Genomic DNA, 21,292 nt, shown 5'->3' with positions numbered 1-21,292 from the left:
GGCCTTCCATGATGCTCCTGCCATTAAGTAGTCTGCTCACTGATTTCTAATAAGTTACTCTGGAGATGGTCAGAAAAATAATTATCAACGCTACTGAAGCATGAATATGGGGAGTTAAATTCTGTTTTGTCAAAATAATCCCATTTTTTAATTTATCTAGCAGACACCCCCCCCCCCCATTGTTTACGGACAGGAACAAACTATTTTTGGAGTCAATCAGAGGGCACAGAAATAGGCCCTTCAAACTGATGATTTCATCAAGGACCCAACTAGAGTAATCCCATTTAATTCTCCCCATACGCCCATCAACTCTTCTTCCACCTCCCATCGATTCTACTGCTCATCTGTATACTGTAGGCAGATTAGTGACAATTCATCTTTCACATCCTAGAGTTATATAGCATAGAAACATGCCATATGGCAAAAAGTGTAGATTGACATTTTGGGTCATGACCCTGCACCTGCATCAGGCCCAGTCCACTTATAACTTTTGCCTCCACAGATGCTGGTTGACCAGCTCTGTTCTTCCAGCAAGCTGTTTTCTTTCCAGATTCCAACATCCGCCATCTCTTTTGTCTTGTAAAAACAATCCTGCCCTGCCCCCCACTTAATCCCTGTCTTTTCAGGTGATCATTAATCCTATCCCTCAGAATTTTCGATATTAACTTACCTACTACTACTGTTAGCCTCCCAGGCTTTTTCCTACTGGTCTTCTTAAATAAGAGTTTATTTTCTGCCAAAGTCATTCTTCCTTATTTATCAAACATTTAAAGTAAAACTTATTGAGCCCACACTAATTAATTCTGATCATGCTTAGCTGACAATTAAAATATTACATCTATTCCTCAGTAACATTCATTGAGCAAATCCCACCTTTAAATTACTTATACAGCTTCTCAATTGTCTTCCAAATTTGCCAGTTTAAATTTATCCATCAGCTCCAGGTCCTCCTCACATACATGTCTTATCTGATTAATACATAACTTAGATCAGTAATACTTAAGTGTTGGAACAGGTTATTTGGACAGTTATGAAATTAGCACATTAAAAGAACACATGCAAATTATCTTTTTTTAAAAATCTACAATTTTAATTAATCAGAGCTCAGAGTTTTAATTTTCCTAGGAATTAACTTTTATTCTGAAAAAAGTTATTGGAAAACAACATTTATTATATAAAAACAACCAGTCTCTAGGCATTCTCCGATGACTGCAGCCACCATCAAATCTGCAGGAAAATTAACCATACAGAAGGCACAATGAAGAATGCAATCATTGTGACAAGTCCACAATTATCCAAGAAGTTGTGTGGGTCTTTTTGAGTAAGGGGCCAACATACTGTACACCAGGTTTACTCCCGTGACCTCAGGGTTATTTCTTGGCATAAGTGATCTTCATTGCATGTGATGGTGTAATTCTGAATCCCTGCAATGCGTCACGAGCAGCCCCAGCTTGTCCTTCATTTTCAAATTCCACAAATGCTATGTCATGGCGGCCTGGCACCAAACGTACTTCTTTGAAGCCTGGAAATCTAGATAGTAAAATAAAAGTAATCTAGTACAGGTATTACAAGTGTTTTGAACACTAAAGATTGATTTATTAGAATTAAGTTGATGAGGAGCTAATCAACTTAATGCTTAAAGTGGAACTACTCAGTAAGAATTATTAAGCAGTTGTTGAATGATGATTCTGTCAACTGCTGGATATCTTTGAGCTCCAAATAGTGAGAGGTAAATATGAAAACCAAGAGAAGCTTTATCATAAACAAATTAGATCATTTAATCTGAACATTCTGCATCATATTACAGAAAGAAGAAAGAAAACACTGCAACTGATTATTAACTGCATTCAATAGTGCTGAAAATTTCTGGTATAAATTGTAGACATCTGTATTTAGTGGCTCATTCAGTAAGTGTCACCAATCCTTCCTGAGTTTCACTGAAGAATCAAAAATTCCTTGCATATTACTAAGGCACAATTCCCATTTAGTCAACCCAAACATTAGCGAAATCTCTAGTTGATCTAGGTAGGATCTAGTTCTGCCCCTCAATAGGTACATTCTCTATTTCTCCATTTTCTTAAGTCAATTTATAAAGGAGAACAGAGAGGCACAGATGAGCTGGTACAGCCAGTAATTACAGCCTAACTCTAATTACTCCAGCAATGACTTCAAGTCAGTGATGTCATCCTAAAGACATTCTCACAATTCCAGGAAACAGACCTAGCAGTTATGAGGCAATAACAATATATTTCCAAGTTAGGATGGTGCAAGATTTTAGTGAATCATGCAGGTGGTTAAGACTCTCAGGAATTATCTAGCTTTGAATGTGATAATGCCTCCACCAAACACCCCAATCTTGTGTGTACCACTCTGAGATTAACACTGATAACTACCAGTGTGGGTGTTATGTCCTATGCTGCTCTCAATTTCTCCCATTATTTTCAACATGGAGAAGTACAGATTCATCAGCTGACAGATGATAAGTAGTAACCAGGAGGATGCTTCCTTGCCAGTGTCTGATGTGATGCTATGAGATTTCATGGGACAAACTGACTCCCAAGACCAACTCTTGTAAACTAATGTGCAATCTCCCCATGGTATGTCCTGTTCATGAATTGCCTTGGCATGACTGTAAAGGACAATTTTTAAAAAATGTAAACATGTCATATTGATGCAGGAGTCATCTATGGGGCAGCTCATCTAACCAAAATGTTAGCTTCAAGTGTTCACTAAGAAATGTACTGCGATTGCTTAGACTTGGATTCACTTTGCCATGTTGAAAAACTCCACAGCTTGACTATAATGAATTAATTGTTTTCTGGACAAACAGAATTTTTAAATGTATTAACTGCTTCTACCCAATAGATTATCAACTTCAGGAATTAAATCATTGGACTGCAGGCATGAATTTTAAAACCCACATTGTGCATCACACATCATTCTAAATCTTTTTAGCAGCTAAGCATGGATCTTACATTCCAGTTAGGATAATAATACTGTTGTTTCCCAAAGTCCCAGGCTAATGATCTAGATATCAAGACAAAATGGTTAATTCATTTAAAATAATCTGGAGAAAAAGTAGTGAGCAATGAAACTGCTGAAAGGCCAACACTACAAAAAAAAAGCCATCTCCAAAACAATCAGACCATCTCTATAAAAATTATTTCTACCTCACAAAAGCCAGATAATTACCATTCCTAACCACAGTCAGATAACCGCCTTTTCTCATTCAATGGTAATACTACTAGTAAATTTCCACTTTCAGTAACCATTTACCATATATGAACTAGGCTAGCCGCACAAGTCCTGCCACTATAAGATAGTACTCTAGGGCAAGTAGCTCAATGCCCAGCTCTCCAAAACATTTTCTACAAGAGTTATGCCAAGATCCTGATCAAATAGTCTCCTAAATCAAATAAGCCCATCCTCAATCTTCAACATTCATCCTCTTTGTCAATAATGGTTGCACTATGCTCCAACTCCAAAATGAACTCCAGTAACTCACCAAAGTTTCTTCCCATTCTCCACCAAAAGTTGTGACCTCAACTACCTACAAGGGTAGAGGCAACTAGTTCATGCACTTTTACTACTTGTAAGATATGACGTCAACTCCCCCCCCCCCCCCCCCGAATAAAAAATTTGACTCAAATATATTAGTGCTAATAGGTCCAAATCCTGGAACTCCAACCAGATAGCTATATTGGAGTACCCACAACAAATAGGAATTCAAGATGGCAGGCTACTACAATCATCACAATGATGGCCCTGCCAGCAACATCCATATCCATTCTCCTGAAGTTTGTTAATTCAGGAGAAAAACACCCATCAATATTACAATAGAAAAATAAATTGCACAAACTTTGTCATCATTTTAAATGACAACTTAAATGCAGTGTTGTCTTCCTGTTTACTACAGTGAAGCAAGTAATAAACAGTTTTAAAACAAAAAGCCAATCATCAGGCTGCCTAGTTGATGTACTTTCCAATAAACTATTTCAAAGTAAAAAAAAGTTAACAATTGGAAAATACAATTTTTTGTCTTTTGAAACTGCTTCTATTACTGATCACAGAGTATACCTATGTATTCAGGGACAAATGCAATGGAAACAACTGGAACCAGCTGAACTATAAGAGTAGCTAAGTACTAAGGTATACTTTTGGTCTGGAGTCTGTATTCCCAGTAGCTCATCAGTTTCACAGATGTATTTGGGTGCAGATTATGGTGCAGCTCATTTTCAATTAAGTTACTAAAAAAATATTCCATTTCAACTTCTCAGAGCTCTTGCAGGGAAACAATACATACCCTCCCAAGTAAATCTAAGTTACATTTATAAGTAAATTAAATAAGGATTTGAAAACCAACATCCATGTCATTTAATACAGTAATACATAAAATAATTTAGGTAACGTTCATACAATTTTCCCCCCAATTTCTACTTACTGATTGAACAGCATAGATAACATCATCTCATTAGTTTCTTCAGGCAAATTGGTGAGAAACAGAATATAGTTGGGTGGATTGTCTGGTACCTTTGAGGAAAATAAGATTGAAATACAATTAAAAGTACAATTCAGATCAAAAAGTGAATTGGATTGGCAAAAAAATCAATTTAATGTACTGTTTAGGAAACCTTAAAAACTAAGGATTTATGACAAATATGTAACAAGCTTTATTACATAAACCTTTAAAAGGAGAGTTACAGTAGAACAATGAACATTAACGACTGATGAAAGAACAAAGTTTGGTGGCAATGCAAAGACAGGCACCTTGTGAGGAGGACATGTTGGTTATAAAGGACTGACCATATTGTTCATATACCTGATGTAACAGTCCCAAAACAGGCTCTGTTCAAAATTCAAGGATGTGCTAAAAGCCCTCACTAAGAAATGCCACAGCTCTACACACCATCCTTACCCATCTGGAGAAGAAGGATACTTGAGAATGCTGTTCTTGGATACAGTTCAGCATCCAACACCATTAATTCTCTCCAGGCTCTACAAGAAGCTCAGGGAGCTTGGCTTTCACCCTGCCTGGTGCAGATCAATGCTGGACTTCCTGTCAGATTGCTGGCAAGTGGTAAGAGTGGGCTCCTTTACATCTGCCCTTCTGAACCTCAACACAGGTGTCCCTCAGGGTTGTATACTAAGCCCCCTCCTTTACTCTCTATATACCCATGACTGTGTCACCACCCACAGCTCCAATCTGCTAATTAAATTTGCTGATGACTCTATACTGATTGGCCTAATCTCAAATAATAATGAGGCAGCCTACAGACAAGAAGTCATCACCCTGACACAATGGTGTCAAGAAAACAACCTCTCCCTTAATGTCCCAAAAACAAAGTTCTGGTTGTGGACTAGAGGAGGAATGGAGACAGGCTGATCCCTATATATATCCATGGATCTGGGGTTGAGAGGGTGAACAGCTTTAAGTTCCTCAGCATTAACATCACCAAGGATCTCATGTGGTCTGTACATAACGGCTGTGTGGTGAAAAGGCCCAAACAGTGACACTTTCAGACGGTTGAAGAAATTTGGTATGGCCCCAAATTCTAAGAACTTTCTATAGGGGCACAATTGAGAGCATCCTGACTGGCTGTATCAATGCCTGGTATGGGAACTGTACTTCCCTCAATTGCAGGACTTCACAGAGAGTGGCGCGGACAGCCCAGCACATCTGTAAATGTGAACTTCCCACTATTCAGGACGTTTACAAAGACAGGTGTGTAAAAAGGGCCCAAAGGATCACTGGAGACCAGAGTCACCCCAAACACAAACTGTTCCAGCTGCTACCATCTGGGAAATGGCACCGCAGCATAAAAGCCAGGACCAACAGGCTCCAGGACAACTTCTTTCACCAGGCCATCAGACTGCTTAATTCATGCTGACGCTACTGTATTTCTACATTATATTGTCTATCCTGTTGTACGTAATATTTATTAATAAATTACTACAATTGCACACTTGAACAATGTAAAGATTTTTACTCATGTATTTGAAGGATGCAAATAATAAAGTCAATTCAATTCAATGCAATATCCCCAGAGACTCCTTGGAGCCCAACTCACACTGGTGAAAGTAGGAATTGAGAGTCCCTAATACATGCATTGGAAGCTCAGAGGTCCTAGATACATGGCCGTGTCAGGTATTGTTGAAAAGGGAACTGCAGAAAACTTGCAATCTATTTCCAAATGCCTTGTAAGATCAGTATCTAAGCTGATTATCAAGTACTGCAATTATAACAAATACTTTATTCAAAGCATACCTGCTGAGCTGTAGAAGAGGTTGTTTGGTTAGAGTTTGCAGTTGTTGTCTGTGTTGTTGCCTAAAATTAAAGAGATATTGACTTGAAATGAAAAATATGAAAAACTTCTAATCTTTCAAACCACATCTTGCCAACAACCTGAAATTGCTTATCATTTTAATTCAAGCTAAAATAACTAATCAAAGCCTACAATTTTAATTACTGACTATAGTCATCAAGCTAAATAGTCTCTTTAATACAATTCACAAAACACTGGATTGACATGATCAATTGTGACCAGGATTTAATATTTACTTTAAAAAAATTTTTAAATCTTGTTAGCATACATAAATCGTCTGGTACAGGTTTCAAGTACATCAAGAGATAATACTGGCAGGAATACGGTTTACATAAAGAGCACAATGAACAAGGGAACAAACAATTCATAAGTATTGAAACAATTTTATTTCAAAATCAAAATAGGCTTTAATTGAACTGCGGAATGTTTTTGACATTATGAATAAAGAAGGTACTGTCACAATTGATAATATGGTAAAATCCCAAATGTTTTCATGCAGTGTTAGGGAGCATTTGCTACAAGGTCATATTCGATTCAAAGAAACAATAAATGGCTATTACAAAATGGTAATTCCCAAACTCTGCAAAGTGAGTTGTTTTGTAAGAAAATGGCTTAGGAGACAAGCATTTTTTCAACTCCTGAAAAGCCAGCAGCTGCCTAACCTTCAAATTGGCTTATAAAGGTGTAACCTAAAATTTCCTCCAGATTACAATATTAAATAAAGACCATTCTGTCATAAGTTTTATTTCTGATAAGCAAATCAAAAATCTACAGATGCTGGAAATATAAAATGGAAGAAAAATAAATTGTTGGAAACACTCAATGGGTAAGGCAGCATCTGTGGCAATAGTGCTATATCTCTTAACAAAAATGCTGCCTGACCTACTAAGTATTCCCAGCATTTTCTGTTTCTGTGTGTTCTAATCAGTGAAAAAAGTTTAGATTGAAAGTACATCAAGACTGTAAGTTTAAACATCAGCCTTGTTCTATTATTGTTTCTTTCTCAAACACAAAATACTTTAGTCTTTGCTTTCAGATTTATTTTGTTGACAGGCTTCTCTAGATATGTCATAAACAATAAGCTACAAAAACAATTACTGCCAAATCACACCATTCCCATGAACAAAATAAAAAGCAAAAGGTCAAAAGCAAACAAAAGTGAATTCTTTAAAATGTTGCGAGATATAAGACATGTTTTTACCTGATTAGCCTTTTTGTTTGCAGCTACTTGCTCTTGTGTTTTGGCCTTTTTCTTTTCTTTTTTCTTTTCTTTATCTGCAAAAGTGCCCCTCATTTTTGATACAAGGTCTGAGTCAGTTTTTGCATACTGAATGCGCTGCAAATAATACAAACAAATAAGCACGTTTCAGTAAGTACATCATTGAGATAGAAAGGTGAATACCTCCAGGCTATGTTCCTCATGCAAAGAATTTATAGTTCACCTCCATCAGTATTTTATTTTTTTAAACAATTAAAAACACTAACAGTTCTACGCTAATCTGGGAATTCACACAGGTTCCCCATCAGAACGGCAACTATAGAGACATTATTTAGAAATGCAAAATATACTTTCATTCATAAAATAAAAACTTTTTGAAACAAAGTTGACAAATCCCAAATGAATATTAAATTGTGTTAAAAACATTTTCCCCATTTTCCATCTGCAAAAAACTAAAATAATTAAATACTAGCCATTAGGCTACTGTGTCAAAATAACATAATTAGTATATTGTGTGCTATTAAAGTAACCTCATCCTAAATGTGAGTGTTTCTTAGCATTATCTTCTCAAATGGAATTTGGGATTAACATTAAATGTGGACACATTAAAAGCTACACTAGACTACAGACCTACACAGGACTGCGTAAAGTGCACAAAAACAGTGTAAGCATTACAATAAATAATAAAAAAGGACAATAGGGCAAGGTGTCAGTCCAGACATCCAGATCTGGTGCACAAAAACACACTAAACTATTACCTTCATTTCTTAAATCCAGTTATTCCTTTGCTACCAACTTTTTTAGGTCCTACTGATACATTTTTTTTCTCTGCTAAAATTATTTTCCTTATCAAGTCAAGTCGTCATTTTTATTGTCATTTCGACCATAACTGCTAGTACAGTACATAGTAAAAATGAGACAACATTTTTCAGGACCATGGTGTCACATGACACAGTACAAAAACTAGACTGAACTACGTAAAAAAACACAGACAAAGCTACACTAGACTACAGACCTACACAGGACTGCGTAAAGTGCACAAAAACAGTGCAGGCATTACAATAAATAATAAAAAAAGGACAGTAGGGCAAGGTGTCAGTCCAGGCTTCGGGTATTGAGGAGTATGATAGCTTGGGGGAAGAAACTGTTACATAGTCTGGTTGTGAGCGCCTGAATGCTTCAGAGCCTTTTCCCGAGTGGCAGGAGGAAGAAGAGATTGTATGAGGGGTGCATGGGGTCCTTCATAATGCTGTTTCCTTTGAGGATGCAACGTGTAGTGTAAATGTCCGTGATGGCAGGAAGAGAGACCCCGATGATCTTCTCAGCTATTTCAGTTTTACAATTAAAAAAAAAGCTGCCTAGGTGAAACACTGAACTCTCAGTAAATTTGATTGAACTAAGTTTTAAATCTGTGTTTTAAAGTTATTTAATTGTAATGGCTGGTCACATCAATTAACATCATCAATTTTTGGTCGCATTACAATCAGCCCCTTAGCAAAAATGCTGTACAAGAGATTTGACCCCTTACTATATTTGATTCATTAGATCTGAAAACATTACATCAATACTACGCTGGTGAACAAAATAATGGACTTGGAACATTCGGCCACTCTCATCTCGTGACTGGGAGAATCTGCTACAAGCCAGTCATTTGTGCTCCACACACAACCCAGGAGAAAATGGGAGAGCTGGCAAATAGGATTAACTACTCAAAGATCCAGATTAACATGTGACCGACAGTATTTTCTTAACCTTTTATCTGTGTGGCTAACAGTCCAAACACATTTTAAATGTTGACAAATGTCAAGCAATGGTTCTTGGGGAAGTTAGTTATAAATTCTCAAATGCAAGAAAAAAATTTAACGACAAAGCTGCAAACTACATGCTGTTTAAAGGGATTAATGTGGTCAGGAACCTGATTCTCAGCATCAATAGAGTCTGCCAAGGGGAATTTCTGTGCTTTATGACTAGTATACTCATTTTACACTTTTATGCACTTACATCCAACTTACCATGGGTTTACCATAAAATGGAAATCCTTGTAACTGTCGTAAAGCACTTGTTGCACAAGTTATCTCTTTGAATATCACAAAAGCTTGTCCTCTCATTTTCATAGTCTTTAACGCTACAATATCAATAATTTGACCAAACTGAGAAAACAAGGCATATAATGCTCTCTTCAACTCTGCAGAGAAAAACAAAAGCAAACATTTTGTTTGTCCTTTATGCATGTATATAACAGAAAATAATTTTCCATCAAATAACCACCACTGAACAATTTTATTTAAGCAGAACTATCAATTTTAAATAGTTCAAATGATTCAAAAATATACTGTTACTGATTTCATTATATATAACTTAAATTTTATATATAAAACAAAATTGGATTAACATTAGTTGCAAAATATTAATCTAGCAAGCATGTATTAATTAACAAACAAAAAATAAAGAATGATTCCTTAGTAATTGAGTCGACAATATGGGTCTAAGACTAACTCAACAGCTAGAATGCCTCACACCCCAGAAGGCACAACCCACCTTCTTAGTCTGACTCCTTCCCCCTTCCTTTCCAGTCCTCATGAAGGGACTTGGCCTGAAATGTCGACTGTGTACTCTTTTCCATAAATGCTACCTGGCTTGCTGAGTTCCTCAAGCATTTTGTGTGTGAAAGCTTGAGTTTATACCACATCATTTACTATAAACATTCCAACCATGGAATCCATTGGTTTTCCTCTTAAAGAGGGAAAACTGAGGGGAGATTGAAAATTAAAAAGGCAGCAGTAGAAGGATGAGTGGGAGTAATTTCCCAAATGTGGGGCTGAGGTAGCTTTATTGAGTTAAAAGACAAAATGCTAGAATCAGGGAAATGACTAAGAGATTAGGTTTGTGATGATAATTCCAAGAATTTAGCTGAAAATGGTGCAATGTGGTATAAATGGGAAAAGAACAAATTATTTCATTGTCCCATTATTATAAAACAGCTGTACTTTCTGTTGTGATACTAAGTTCACTGAGTGGTCACTGATCTCATGGCACTGGTCTGATAAAGGTCACTGATAAAGATCTCTCCACAGATGCTGCCTACTCTGCCCAATATTTGTATATTTTCCATTTCACTTTAGATTTCTAATGTTTCCAGTATTAGTCTTGTTCTTTTTAAAAACATTCAAGCTTCCCAATGATTGTTGATAAGACCCCTATGGATCCCACACAAGGCAAAAATAAACATACTTAGAGGTAAACTCTGATGTTGACACTCCTTACCATACAGGAAAAAAAGGCAAGTGTTGTTTTCTAAAAAAGTCTCTCAATGGACAAACATTTTCCACTCAAGTTAGGCAGCACAGTGCTGCAACAGATAAACCTTCTGCCTTACAACTCTAGCAACCCTCGTTCAATTCTCACTTACAGGACTGTGTGGGCATTTGTTCATTTTCCCTGTGGCTACAAGCAGGCACTGAGACAAAGACCGCCGGTCCCAGTGGTCAATGACTGAAGTTGGCAATCCCCACCCCTCCCTCCTCCTCCTCACAGGAGATCCGTGTGGTTGAAGCTTAAGATTGAATTCCAAAGTCAGCAAGCCCAAAAATTGAGGCCCAATGTTAGCATGTCTGGAAGACAAGAGGCCTAATGCCTGCAAGTGTACATGTCTTGGCCAGGGATAAACACACAGGTCAGCCAATCTTGGGGGTCAAAAGCCTGCGCAAGTCCTGAGTTGGAGGCCCAGAGTTCAAAGTGATCGGTGAGTCTCGGGATCAATACTGAAGGTTGAAGCCCAATGGTCGAGGCCCTTTGGATGGGAGTGAGGGGTTGGAAGTCGAAGGCCCAATGTCTGCAAGTCCAGGCCAGAGATTAGAGGTTGGAAGCCCAGAGAAAGCCTGCCCTGGGGTTGGAGAGCTGTCTGTTCATTTGATTAGATGATGAATGAGGCAGAAAAGGGTCTATTTTTGTTTATGCTGTTGTTGCTATGATGTTCTGCTGAACACTATGGACATGCTATGTTGGTACCAGAATGCATGGCAGCACTGGAGGACTGTAGCCAGCACATCCTTACATTGTATTGGTTGTTCACACAAACAACGCATTTAACTGTACATTTCCAATATACTTGTGTTAAATAAATGAATCTGAATCTTAAGAATTCACAAATGACGCATTTCTTCCATCAACTGCCAATGTCACTTTCAAGAACAGGACCATGAGATTGTTGCCAGTTACACAAATGAGACAGAAACAGACACAGACCATGTTGTGCTCTCAGGGCTGATGCACCCAGTCCATATATGGACTGCATTACAACATTGTCATTCATTATCAAAATTTACGGCCAACAATTTTGCGGATTCAACATCGTTAGCAAACTACATTGTTTCAAAATTTTAAATTTGATTACTGTCTTGTAATCCATGTTATGAAAGAAAAAGTTCAAAATAAAACCTTAACCTGGAACATTTAATTTTGTTATTCAGATTTACTCGGCATTAGCCACTCAACCATCTTTCACCATACAACTCCCAAACAATTCAGGCAGCACCATTTAATAAGACATTTGTAACCTCATTTTTAAAATATCAAATAATGTTTACTGAAGGTTCAATGTCCAAAATCTAGCATTTTCAGGACTAGACTGTGCCAGATTTCAGACTTTCCTGAGTTTCTGACCAAATTAAAATGAGGTTTTTTTTGCCCCTATCGTATGTATATTCTTCCCGTTACCTACTTCCAGTACTTCGGACTGTGTCAGGTCATCTCAAACTGGGATTTAAAAAAGCATGCTATACCCCGTAACTGGGTGTCTTACCAGCAAAGATAGAAGTATCCGTTGGGAGTCTGGTGGTACTATTTTCAACAGTGTTTATTAGTAAAAATATACAAATCACTATCAATGCAAATATACAGATAATACACGTTAGCAATACTAAACCTAAAAGTGTGGGTATAATACCAATCAATGATAAACAAGCTCTATCGTTGTCTAGGGAATAATGAATTGTCACATGGAAATATAAAGTTCAGTTCAGTTCATGCAGGCTGAGGTAGTTGTTGGTCGATGTGTTGTAATTGTTGGAGAAAGAGGGAGAGAGGGAGAGGGGGAGAGAGAGAGAGGGGAAGAGAGAGAGGGGGGAGAGAGAGAGAGAGATATCAAACAGTGACAGCTATTGTCTTTCAAACCTTCCTTTACGATCTTGATCCGTCGATGTGTTGTTGTGGCCATTCAAGCATGACCCCTGTCCTTTAGCTAGACCGTTCTTCCGTGGTGGACTCGTCACCCAGGCAAGGGTGGACACACACACAAGCCCCCACCGGCCTTGCTATAACCACTGTGAGTGAAATTGACCGATCCGTTTGGTCCCCGATGCCCCACACTTTCTCGTGGGTTTCTGATGCTCACTAGTGTGTCTCCTGGTGTGTCTGAGGGGTATCACCCCAGGCCTCACTTTTATCCCCACTCACGGGGTCTCAGGTGTCAATCAGGTTTGAATGACTTAACCCATCAAACCAGCCCACTCTGGCTGTCCACTGAGGAATTTTAATGAGCAGGATGGTACCACATAAACAGCCCTCTCCGCAGCCATAAGTCTTTCGGGAGTCATAACATGGTGGATAAACATAACTCTCACTCAAGCTGTTATCAGTAACAGATGTCCTGGCATGTTTTCTTTTGTCTCTCCTACTCTCTCGTTAGCAGCATCGAAATAGTAACAGTTTGCGATTCTCCAAAAGGTGGGGGGGGGGGGGCATGGGCAACTCTGCACCCTTCTGCCCATCAGAGTTGTTCATCCTTCGTAACACTACTTAAAGTAATGAAGCCAGAAAATGTAGGGGCTGATTGAACTTCCAGAAATAGTCTGCTTTCAAATAATTCTAGTTTATTCTCCTTCATGAATGTGATTGACCATATCTCTTCTTTGTAATTTGATGGTCACAGTCACTTTAATGGAGAAGAAAACAGGTTTTAAAGAGTCTTTAATTCTCAAATGACAGGAGAGGGATGAGATGACAAATGGTTTGTATCCCATTTTCTTACACTGATGAAAAACATAGGATTATAAAGGATATTAAGGAACCACAGATTTTTTTGAAAGTACTCCCACAAATAGAGAGTTTTAGGGTTTCTGTTTTGTTCTAACTTTTTAAATACTTGATGAGAGACATTGATCATGTGGATAGTCAGAGGCTTCTTCCCAGGGCTGAAATGGCTGCCACAAGGGGGCACAGGTTTAAGGTGCTTGGGAGTAGGTACAGAGGAGATGTCAGGGGTAAGTTTTTTTTTAACGTAGAGATGGTGAACGCATGGAATGGGCTGCTGGCAACGGTAGGATACAATAGGGTCTTTTAAAAGACTTTTGGATAGGTACATTGAGCTTAGAAAAATAGAGGGTTATGGGTAATCCTTGTAATTTCTAAGGTAGGGACACGTTCAAAAACGTTCAAAAATTAACCATACTATCTCCATTATTGTCTATGCACTAATATTTAGTTTTGAGCCAGCTACCATTTTTCATTTATATTCTCAACCTTATTGACGTTATCCTCAGATACATGATTCTTTTTAATGACACCAATTTTAATCGACTATGTCTTAATATGCAGTGGATTCCAGTTAATTGGGCTATCAATTAATCAGGGCAGCCATTTATTTGGGACAACTCTTAAAGAACATTAACTAATCAAGATTCCCATTATTTATTTGGGAGACTTTGCCACTTAGTTGTGACAGTAAACTGTTGCTGTACAGTTCTTAACTAGTGTCAGTCACTTGTACTTGTTTGGCTGTTAAGACATTACACCATGCTTGCAGCAGACAGTTTTAAAATTACATATTATGTTACCCATTTGGGCCAACAGATGCAGAATCAAAAATCAGTGCTTTTTGACATTTTTTTTTATTTTGACTTTAAAAAAATGTTCAGACCCTTGCCAAAATGTCATGAAAAGATTGGACACTAGCCAAAAAAATTAACCTACTGGACCAAATTAAAAGCCATCTGCCTAACACCATTCACCAATTTATTTTTGAATTATGACATTACTTTATTCAGAAAATCAATAAAGGCAGTCCATTATCTGCACTCGGTGCCTGCGCTTTGTTCATTTAAAGTCAATCAAAAGAACACTGCAGGGTACTCTGGATGAATTTCTCCATTGATAACTATCAGGAACTAATACACATTTTTATAGTACTTTGGTAATATTCTAAATTGTTCTGTTTCTTATTTAAATATAAAATTTATTTGGTTAACTGGTAGTTCGTCTTTTTTTTTAAACCTTTTTAAAATATTTCTATGAAAATTCAGCTAATTGGGGCAGTCGCTTAATTGGGCCGAAATGTACAGGTTACAATGTGTCCCAATTATCCCCAATCCACTGTATAAATATAATGCAAGAGGCCAAGTTGTCAAATAAATACTTTACAAAATGGTCATATAATTGGTAATTCCTCAAGCTTCATTTCATTAATGGTAAGAAGAAATGGTTAGCTTTTAGCCAAACTAAGCAGGTCTGCTCTGATCAACGGTACCCACTGTAACTACCTCATGATTTTCACTCATTTTTGATCATTCAAACACAGATAGATAATTGGGATACAGGCAAGCAAGTTAGTAGTCAAGAAATTTTCATAACCACTTACCATCTTTTTTTACTTTATCGTTGATATTGTTAATATAAATTGTTTGATTAGGTCGGATATCCATGACCTTTGTCTTCAAGTTAATTCAAATCTTAGGTTTAAAAAGAAATTTTATTAAAATTAGCAAGTTCGGGCATGGCCCAGGAGAAAGACTTAAAAATTTTAGGCAAAAGACAAAAATAATTGTGAAGTATTTATCACCTAGTCTTAGTATCACTGTCAGTGTAGTAGAAACAGAATCAGCATTTTACTTAACAGCTTAGCCCACCCTTAAATATTTCCCTTGTCCTATCTATTCCTTTCCCACTCCCTCTGCAATTTAAAGCTACTTTATCTCTTTTCTTTCCCAATTCTGACAAATCGTCTGTGACCTGCCTGAAACATTAACTGTTTTTCCAAATTGCTGCCTAACAAGCTGAGTGTTTCACATGTTTGTGTTTTTTCTTGGGTTATCTTACACTCTTTTGAGAAAGAACAAATCCAAGTATTTGGTCAATCTAGACTTAAATTTCATTTCCACTGTTTGCTGTTTAATTTTTAGTGGGTGTTCTTTCAAGGTCTTTGACAAGGTTCCACATGGGAGGTTGGTCAAGAAGGTTAAGTCGCTTGGCTTTCAGAATGAGGTAGAAAATTGGATTACACATTGGCTTCGCAATAGAAGCCAGAGAGTGGTAGTAAATGGTTCTCTCTCTGACTGGAGGACTGTGACAAGTGGTGTGCTGCAGGGATTAGTGGTGAGTCATCTACTCTATATCAACAGTGGATGATAGTGTGGTAAATTGGATTAGCAAATTTGCAGATGACACCAATTCGACAGCAAGGAAGGTTATCAAAGCGTGTGCAAACCATGGTAGGGCTTACATGGTGAACAGTAGGGCACTGCAGAGGACAGTAAAACAGAGGGAAAACAGCGGGAATAAACGAGACCTTTTCTGGGTGGCTGCCCATGATTACTGGTGTTCTGCAAACATTGGTGTTGGTACTTCTTTTGTTGTTATATGTCAATGATTTGGATGATGGAATTGATGACTTTGTGGCCAAGTTTGCAGATAATAGGTGGACAGGTAGGTAGTGTCAAGGAAGCAGAGAGTCTGCAGAAGAATTTAAGACAATTTGGGAGAATGGACAAAGATGTGACAGATGGAATATAGTGTAGGGAAATGCACAGTCATGCACTTTGGCAGAAGGAATAAAAGTGTAAACTGTTTTCTAAATGGGGAGAAAATTCAAAATTCAGGAGGTGCAAAGGGACTTGGGAGTCGTCATGCAGGATTCCCTAAAACTTAACTTGCAGTTTGAGTTAGTGGTATGGAAGACAAATGAAATGTTAGCATTCATTGCAAGTGGACTAGAATATAAGAACAAGGATGTCGTGCTGAGGTTTAATAAGGCAATGATGAGACCACACTTCTGAGCAGTTTTGGGCCCCTTAGCTAAGAAAAGTTGTGCTAACATTGGACAGGGTCCAGAGGAGGTTTAGAAGAGTAATTCCGGTAATGAAAGGTTTAACTTATGAGGAGCAATTGATGGCTCTGGGCCTGTACTCACTGAAGTTTAGAAGAATGAGGAGGCATCTCACTGAAACCTATCGAATATTGAAATACCTAAATAAAGTGGACATGGGAGGATGTTTTCTATAATGGGGGAGTCTAGGACCAGAGGGCACAGACTCAGATTACAAGGACGTCCCTTCAGAACAGATGAGGAAGAGGAATTTCTTTAACCAGAGGGCGGTGAATCTGTGGAATTTAATTTATTGCCACAAACGGCTGTGTAGGCCAAGTAATTAAGTATATTTAAAGCAGAGGTTGACAAATTCCTGATTAGTCAGGATATCAAAGATTACACAGGAGAATGGGATTTAGGGGGATAATAAATCAGCCATGATAGAATGGTGGAGCAGACAATAGGCCGAATCACCTAATTCAGCTCCTATGTTTTATTTGGATATGTACGTGGATGGGAGCGGTATAGAGGGCTATGGTCTGGGTGCAGGTTGATGGGACTCCGCAGAATAATAGTTTGGCATTGACTAGATGGGCCAAAGGGCCTGTTTCTGAGCTGCAGTGTTCTATGATTCTCTGGAAAATGCACTCACTCATTTGTTATTCACTAGACTTTGCCACTAGCCAGCTCTATCATCCTTTCAGCATTTAATCTCTACTGAACAAAAAAATTCCTATGAGACTTGACAGGGTCAAAACAAAGTTGAAGTTGAAGATTTCTCTGGCTAGGATCAGAGGGTAACTTTTAAAATAAGAGCAACCATTCTGGACCATCCAGATGGAGGCAAATTTTTGCTATTCACTGCCCAAGAAAGCTGAGAAGACACTGAAGAAGGATATGGATATTTGTTCAGGAAATGACAATCAGAAAGATTAGTCACAATGTTAAATGGCAGAATAGACTAAATTGCCTAATCCATATTCTCATGTTCTTCAACCTAACACAGGTCCTTTGTCCCTTTTCTCTTAAATTTAACACTCATAATCTCAGATTTTCCCAGTATGATGAAGAATATCAACCTAAAATGCATTAGCCTCTTCTCTCTGTCCACAGACATTGTCTGACTTGCCATGTATTTTTAGCATTTTCAATTAGAACATAAAATTGTAGGTTAAGCCATTGATAGGATCATAGTTGGTCTGTTAAATGTCTGTTTCTTCTGTGTCAGGTCCCCTGATTGTTCAAAGATATATCCACATTCCCTGAAACGCACCCAATGAACTAGCATCCACAACCCTCCAAAGAGAGAACTCTAGAGTTGTATCTCACTTCAATTTTAAATGATTCGCCCCTAATCTAAAAACTATGCTCCCTTTTCAAGACTCCCAAGCCAGTGGAAAACATCTCAGATCTGCTCCATCATGTCCCCTTTGAATTTTATGTGTTTCAGTAACTTTATCACTTAGTCTCCCACAGAATATGGACTTGATTTCTTCATCCAAAATACCAGAAGACCATAGGAGCAGAATTAGACCAGTCAGCCCATCAAGTGTGCTCCGCCATTCCATCATGCCTAATTTATTATCCTTCAACTCCTTTTTTCCTACCTTCTACCCATAACATTTGGCACCCTTACTAAACAAGAAGCTAGCAGCCCCGGTTTAAAATATACCCAAGGACTTGGCTTACACAGCTGCCTGGGCAATGAATTCCACAGTATCAGCACCCCTTAGCTAAAGAAATCTCTCTACATTCCGTGATCTCCCTTTTAAAGTAGTTCATAATCAATTTACTTATCTTGGGATTACAGTCACAAGGAAGTTTAAAGGTCTCTTTCGTGAAAATTTTGCCAATCTCTCATATACTACAAAACAGAGTCTGTTACAATGGTCACCTCTATCTATGTCTGGTAGGTCATATTAATGTTGTTAAAATGTATGTTCTCCCTAAACTTTTATATTTATTTCAATCAATCCCAATTTTTATTCCTAAATCTCTTTTCGATTCCTTAGACTCTATTATTTTGTCATATCTGTGGAAGAATAAGCGCTCTAGAATTAATAAAGTTTATCTCCAAAAATCTAAAAAAGAGGGTGGCTTGGCTTTACCTAACTTTCGTTTATATTATTGGGCAGCCAATATACGTTGTGCTACCTTTTGGTCTTTTTTCCATGGCCAACCCGAATGCCCTAATTGGATGGCAATGGAGTTGAGTTCCACTAAAGATTTATCTATTTCTGCACTTCTTGGCTCTGTACCCCCTAGTAGTTTGTCCAGATTAATTGTTAATCCTCTTGTTAGACACACTTTGCGTATATGGGCTCAGTTTAGGAAATTTTATGGTTTCCATGGTTTTTCCTTTTCTAGCCCTATCTTACATAATCACCTTTTTTTAACCTACTACGTATGATTCAGCATTCCATGATTGGTATAGGAAGGGCATTAGACATTTTGAAGATCTTTTTATTGATAATCGCTTCGCATCTTTTCAACAGCTCTCTGCTAAGTTCAATCTGCCCAATGCTCATTTTTTTAGATATCTCCAAATTAGACACTTTATTAATTCTTTAATTCCTAACTTCCCTGAAATGCCTGAGAAAAATGTTATGGATTTCTTTCTTTCTAATAATCCACTAGGTAAAGGTTTAATATCATTTATTCATGATAAATTAGCATCCTTACGACGTGCCCCTGTGGATAAAATTAGAATGGCTTGGGAGCATAATTTAAATATCTCCTTATCTGATGAGACTTGGGACTCGATTCTCAAATCGGTTAATTCAACCTCTCTTTGTGCTCGCCATTGCCTTTTACAGTTTAAGATTGTTCATAGAGCCCATATGTCTAGATCTAAACTATCTCGATTTTACCCTAATATTAGTCCTCTTTGTGATAAATGCAAAAGGGGCGAGGCCTCTCTCATTCATATGTACTGGTTTTGTCCTAGCTTGGAGAAATTTTGGAAAGATGTCTTCATAACGTTATCTTATACTCTGAATCACCACCTAGAACCTAACCCTTTAATTGCTTTGTTCGGTTTTTTGGGTGAGACAGATTTACGTCTGAGTTCGACTAAGTGTCAAATATTATCTTTTGCCTCTCTCCTGGCTAGACGTTTAATCCTCCTTAGATGGAGAGATGTTGCCCTGCCCACGCATGCTCAATGGCTTAATGATATTATGTCCTGCTTAGACCTTGAAAAAATTCATTATTCAGTTCTTAATTCGGATATAAAGTTCCATAAGGTCTGGGGACCTTTTATTGAGTACTTTCATAACCTTCCTCTTAACTAAGGTTTTTTTTTTCGGTCCCTTGCTTTCAGCTCCTTTTTTTTGGTAGTAGGCATTAATATCTTTTGTTGCTAAGTGTATTCACAGTTTTGGGGGTTTGAATGTCCGGATTTATATTCTCTATATTGTGTAGTGGTTGGTCTGGAGTTCTTTTTTGTTGCGGGGCTTGGGGAGGATACTAATTTTACATGTCTTCAATTTGGGTGCTTTCTCAATTATCTTTTTTTTGTATTATCTTATTATTGTATGTTTATTTTTGCACTGTATTAAATGTTCTTCATTTTGATCTGGGTTTTTTTTATCTGTAACGATGTAGAAAATGTATTAAAAAAACTAATAAAAAAAAGAAATCTCTCTATCTGAGGCAATGATCTCTGGCCCCAGACTCCCCCACTATAGGAAACATCCTCTAAGCGTCCACTCTATCTAGGCCTTTCAACAGTCAATACATTTGAATGAGAAGCCCGCTCATTCTTCTAAACTCCAGTGAGTGCAGTCCCACAGCCATCAAACACTCCTCGTACATTAACTCTTTCATTCTCGGAATCATTCTCCTCTTGACCCTTTACAATGCCGTCAAATTCTTTCTTTTATAAGGGGCCAAAACAGCTCTCAATAACCAACACACACAAAATGCTGGTGGAACACAGCATTTTGTGTGTGTTGTTTGAATTTCCAGGATCTGCAGATTTCCTCGTGTTTGTTCTCAATAACCAAGTGCGGTCTGACCGATTCCTTATCAAGCCTCAGAATTACATCCTTACCTTTATATTCTAGCCCTCTCGAAATGAATGCCAACATTGCCACGCCTTTCTTGCCACCGACTCAACGTGCAAGTGGAATCCATAAGTCAGCCCTCCTATCTAAGGAATTAGCCGAGTATATCGTTGTTCTAATGCAGACGGTTCACCAGACCTTCAAACAGCCCAAACTTTCTCTGTGCGTTCTCTCAGGGGGAGATGAGAGCGGAACCGCCCGACATGATCGGATATCCCCGCTTCCCCGGCACCATTTTCCCCGTTACCGAGCCCGGGCCAACTCCTGGCTGGGATCGTGCAAACAATGAACACATTCCACCGAGCAGATAGCCGTCTCGATGCTCATATAACAACCCTGTACCGATCCCTTCCCTTAGACAGACTCTACCTGCTCTCGATCCTTCCTCGCTCCGTGTGGCGCCTGTCTATGACGTCTACCATGCGCCCGCGTCCACTGACGACATCAATGTGCGCAGCGTTCTGGTCGCAGGTTGATCACGGAGAAAATCATAAACATAAGAGAGTTTGCAGATGGTTGAACTCTTGACTGCAGGATCTCGGCCCGAAACGTCGACTGTTTATTCCCCTCCTTAGATAACCCCAAATTTCTCCAGCATTTTGTG

General features: G+C 38.2%; 1 protein-coding gene across 1 annotated transcript; it reads right to left on the bottom strand.

The window, feature by feature from the left end:
• Positions 1-1,163: 1,163 nt before the first annotated feature.
• On the bottom strand, positions 1,164-21,082 carry snrpb2 (small nuclear ribonucleoprotein polypeptide B2). The gene is made up of 7 exons (XM_059978115.1): positions 21,058-21,082; positions 15,176-15,266; positions 9,555-9,727; positions 7,525-7,659; positions 6,266-6,325; positions 4,442-4,530; positions 1,164-1,530 (listed from the first exon to the last, which is right to left on the bottom strand). The coding sequence occupies exons 2-7, from the start codon at positions 15,237-15,239 to the stop codon at positions 1,371-1,373; spliced, it is 681 nt and encodes a 226-aa protein (XP_059834098.1). The 5' UTR covers positions 15,240-15,266; positions 21,058-21,082; the 3' UTR covers positions 1,164-1,370.
• Positions 21,083-21,292: the final 210 nt, after the last annotated feature.

Source organism: Hypanus sabinus, chromosome 8, assembly GCF_030144855.1.
Source record: "Hypanus sabinus isolate sHypSab1 chromosome 8, sHypSab1.hap1, whole genome shotgun sequence".
NCBI classification, from domain to species: Eukaryota; Metazoa; Chordata; class Chondrichthyes; order Myliobatiformes; family Dasyatidae; genus Hypanus; species Hypanus sabinus.
The sequence above is the reverse complement of the archived record's forward strand: the minus strand, read 5'-3'. Positions and strand labels throughout refer to the sequence as shown.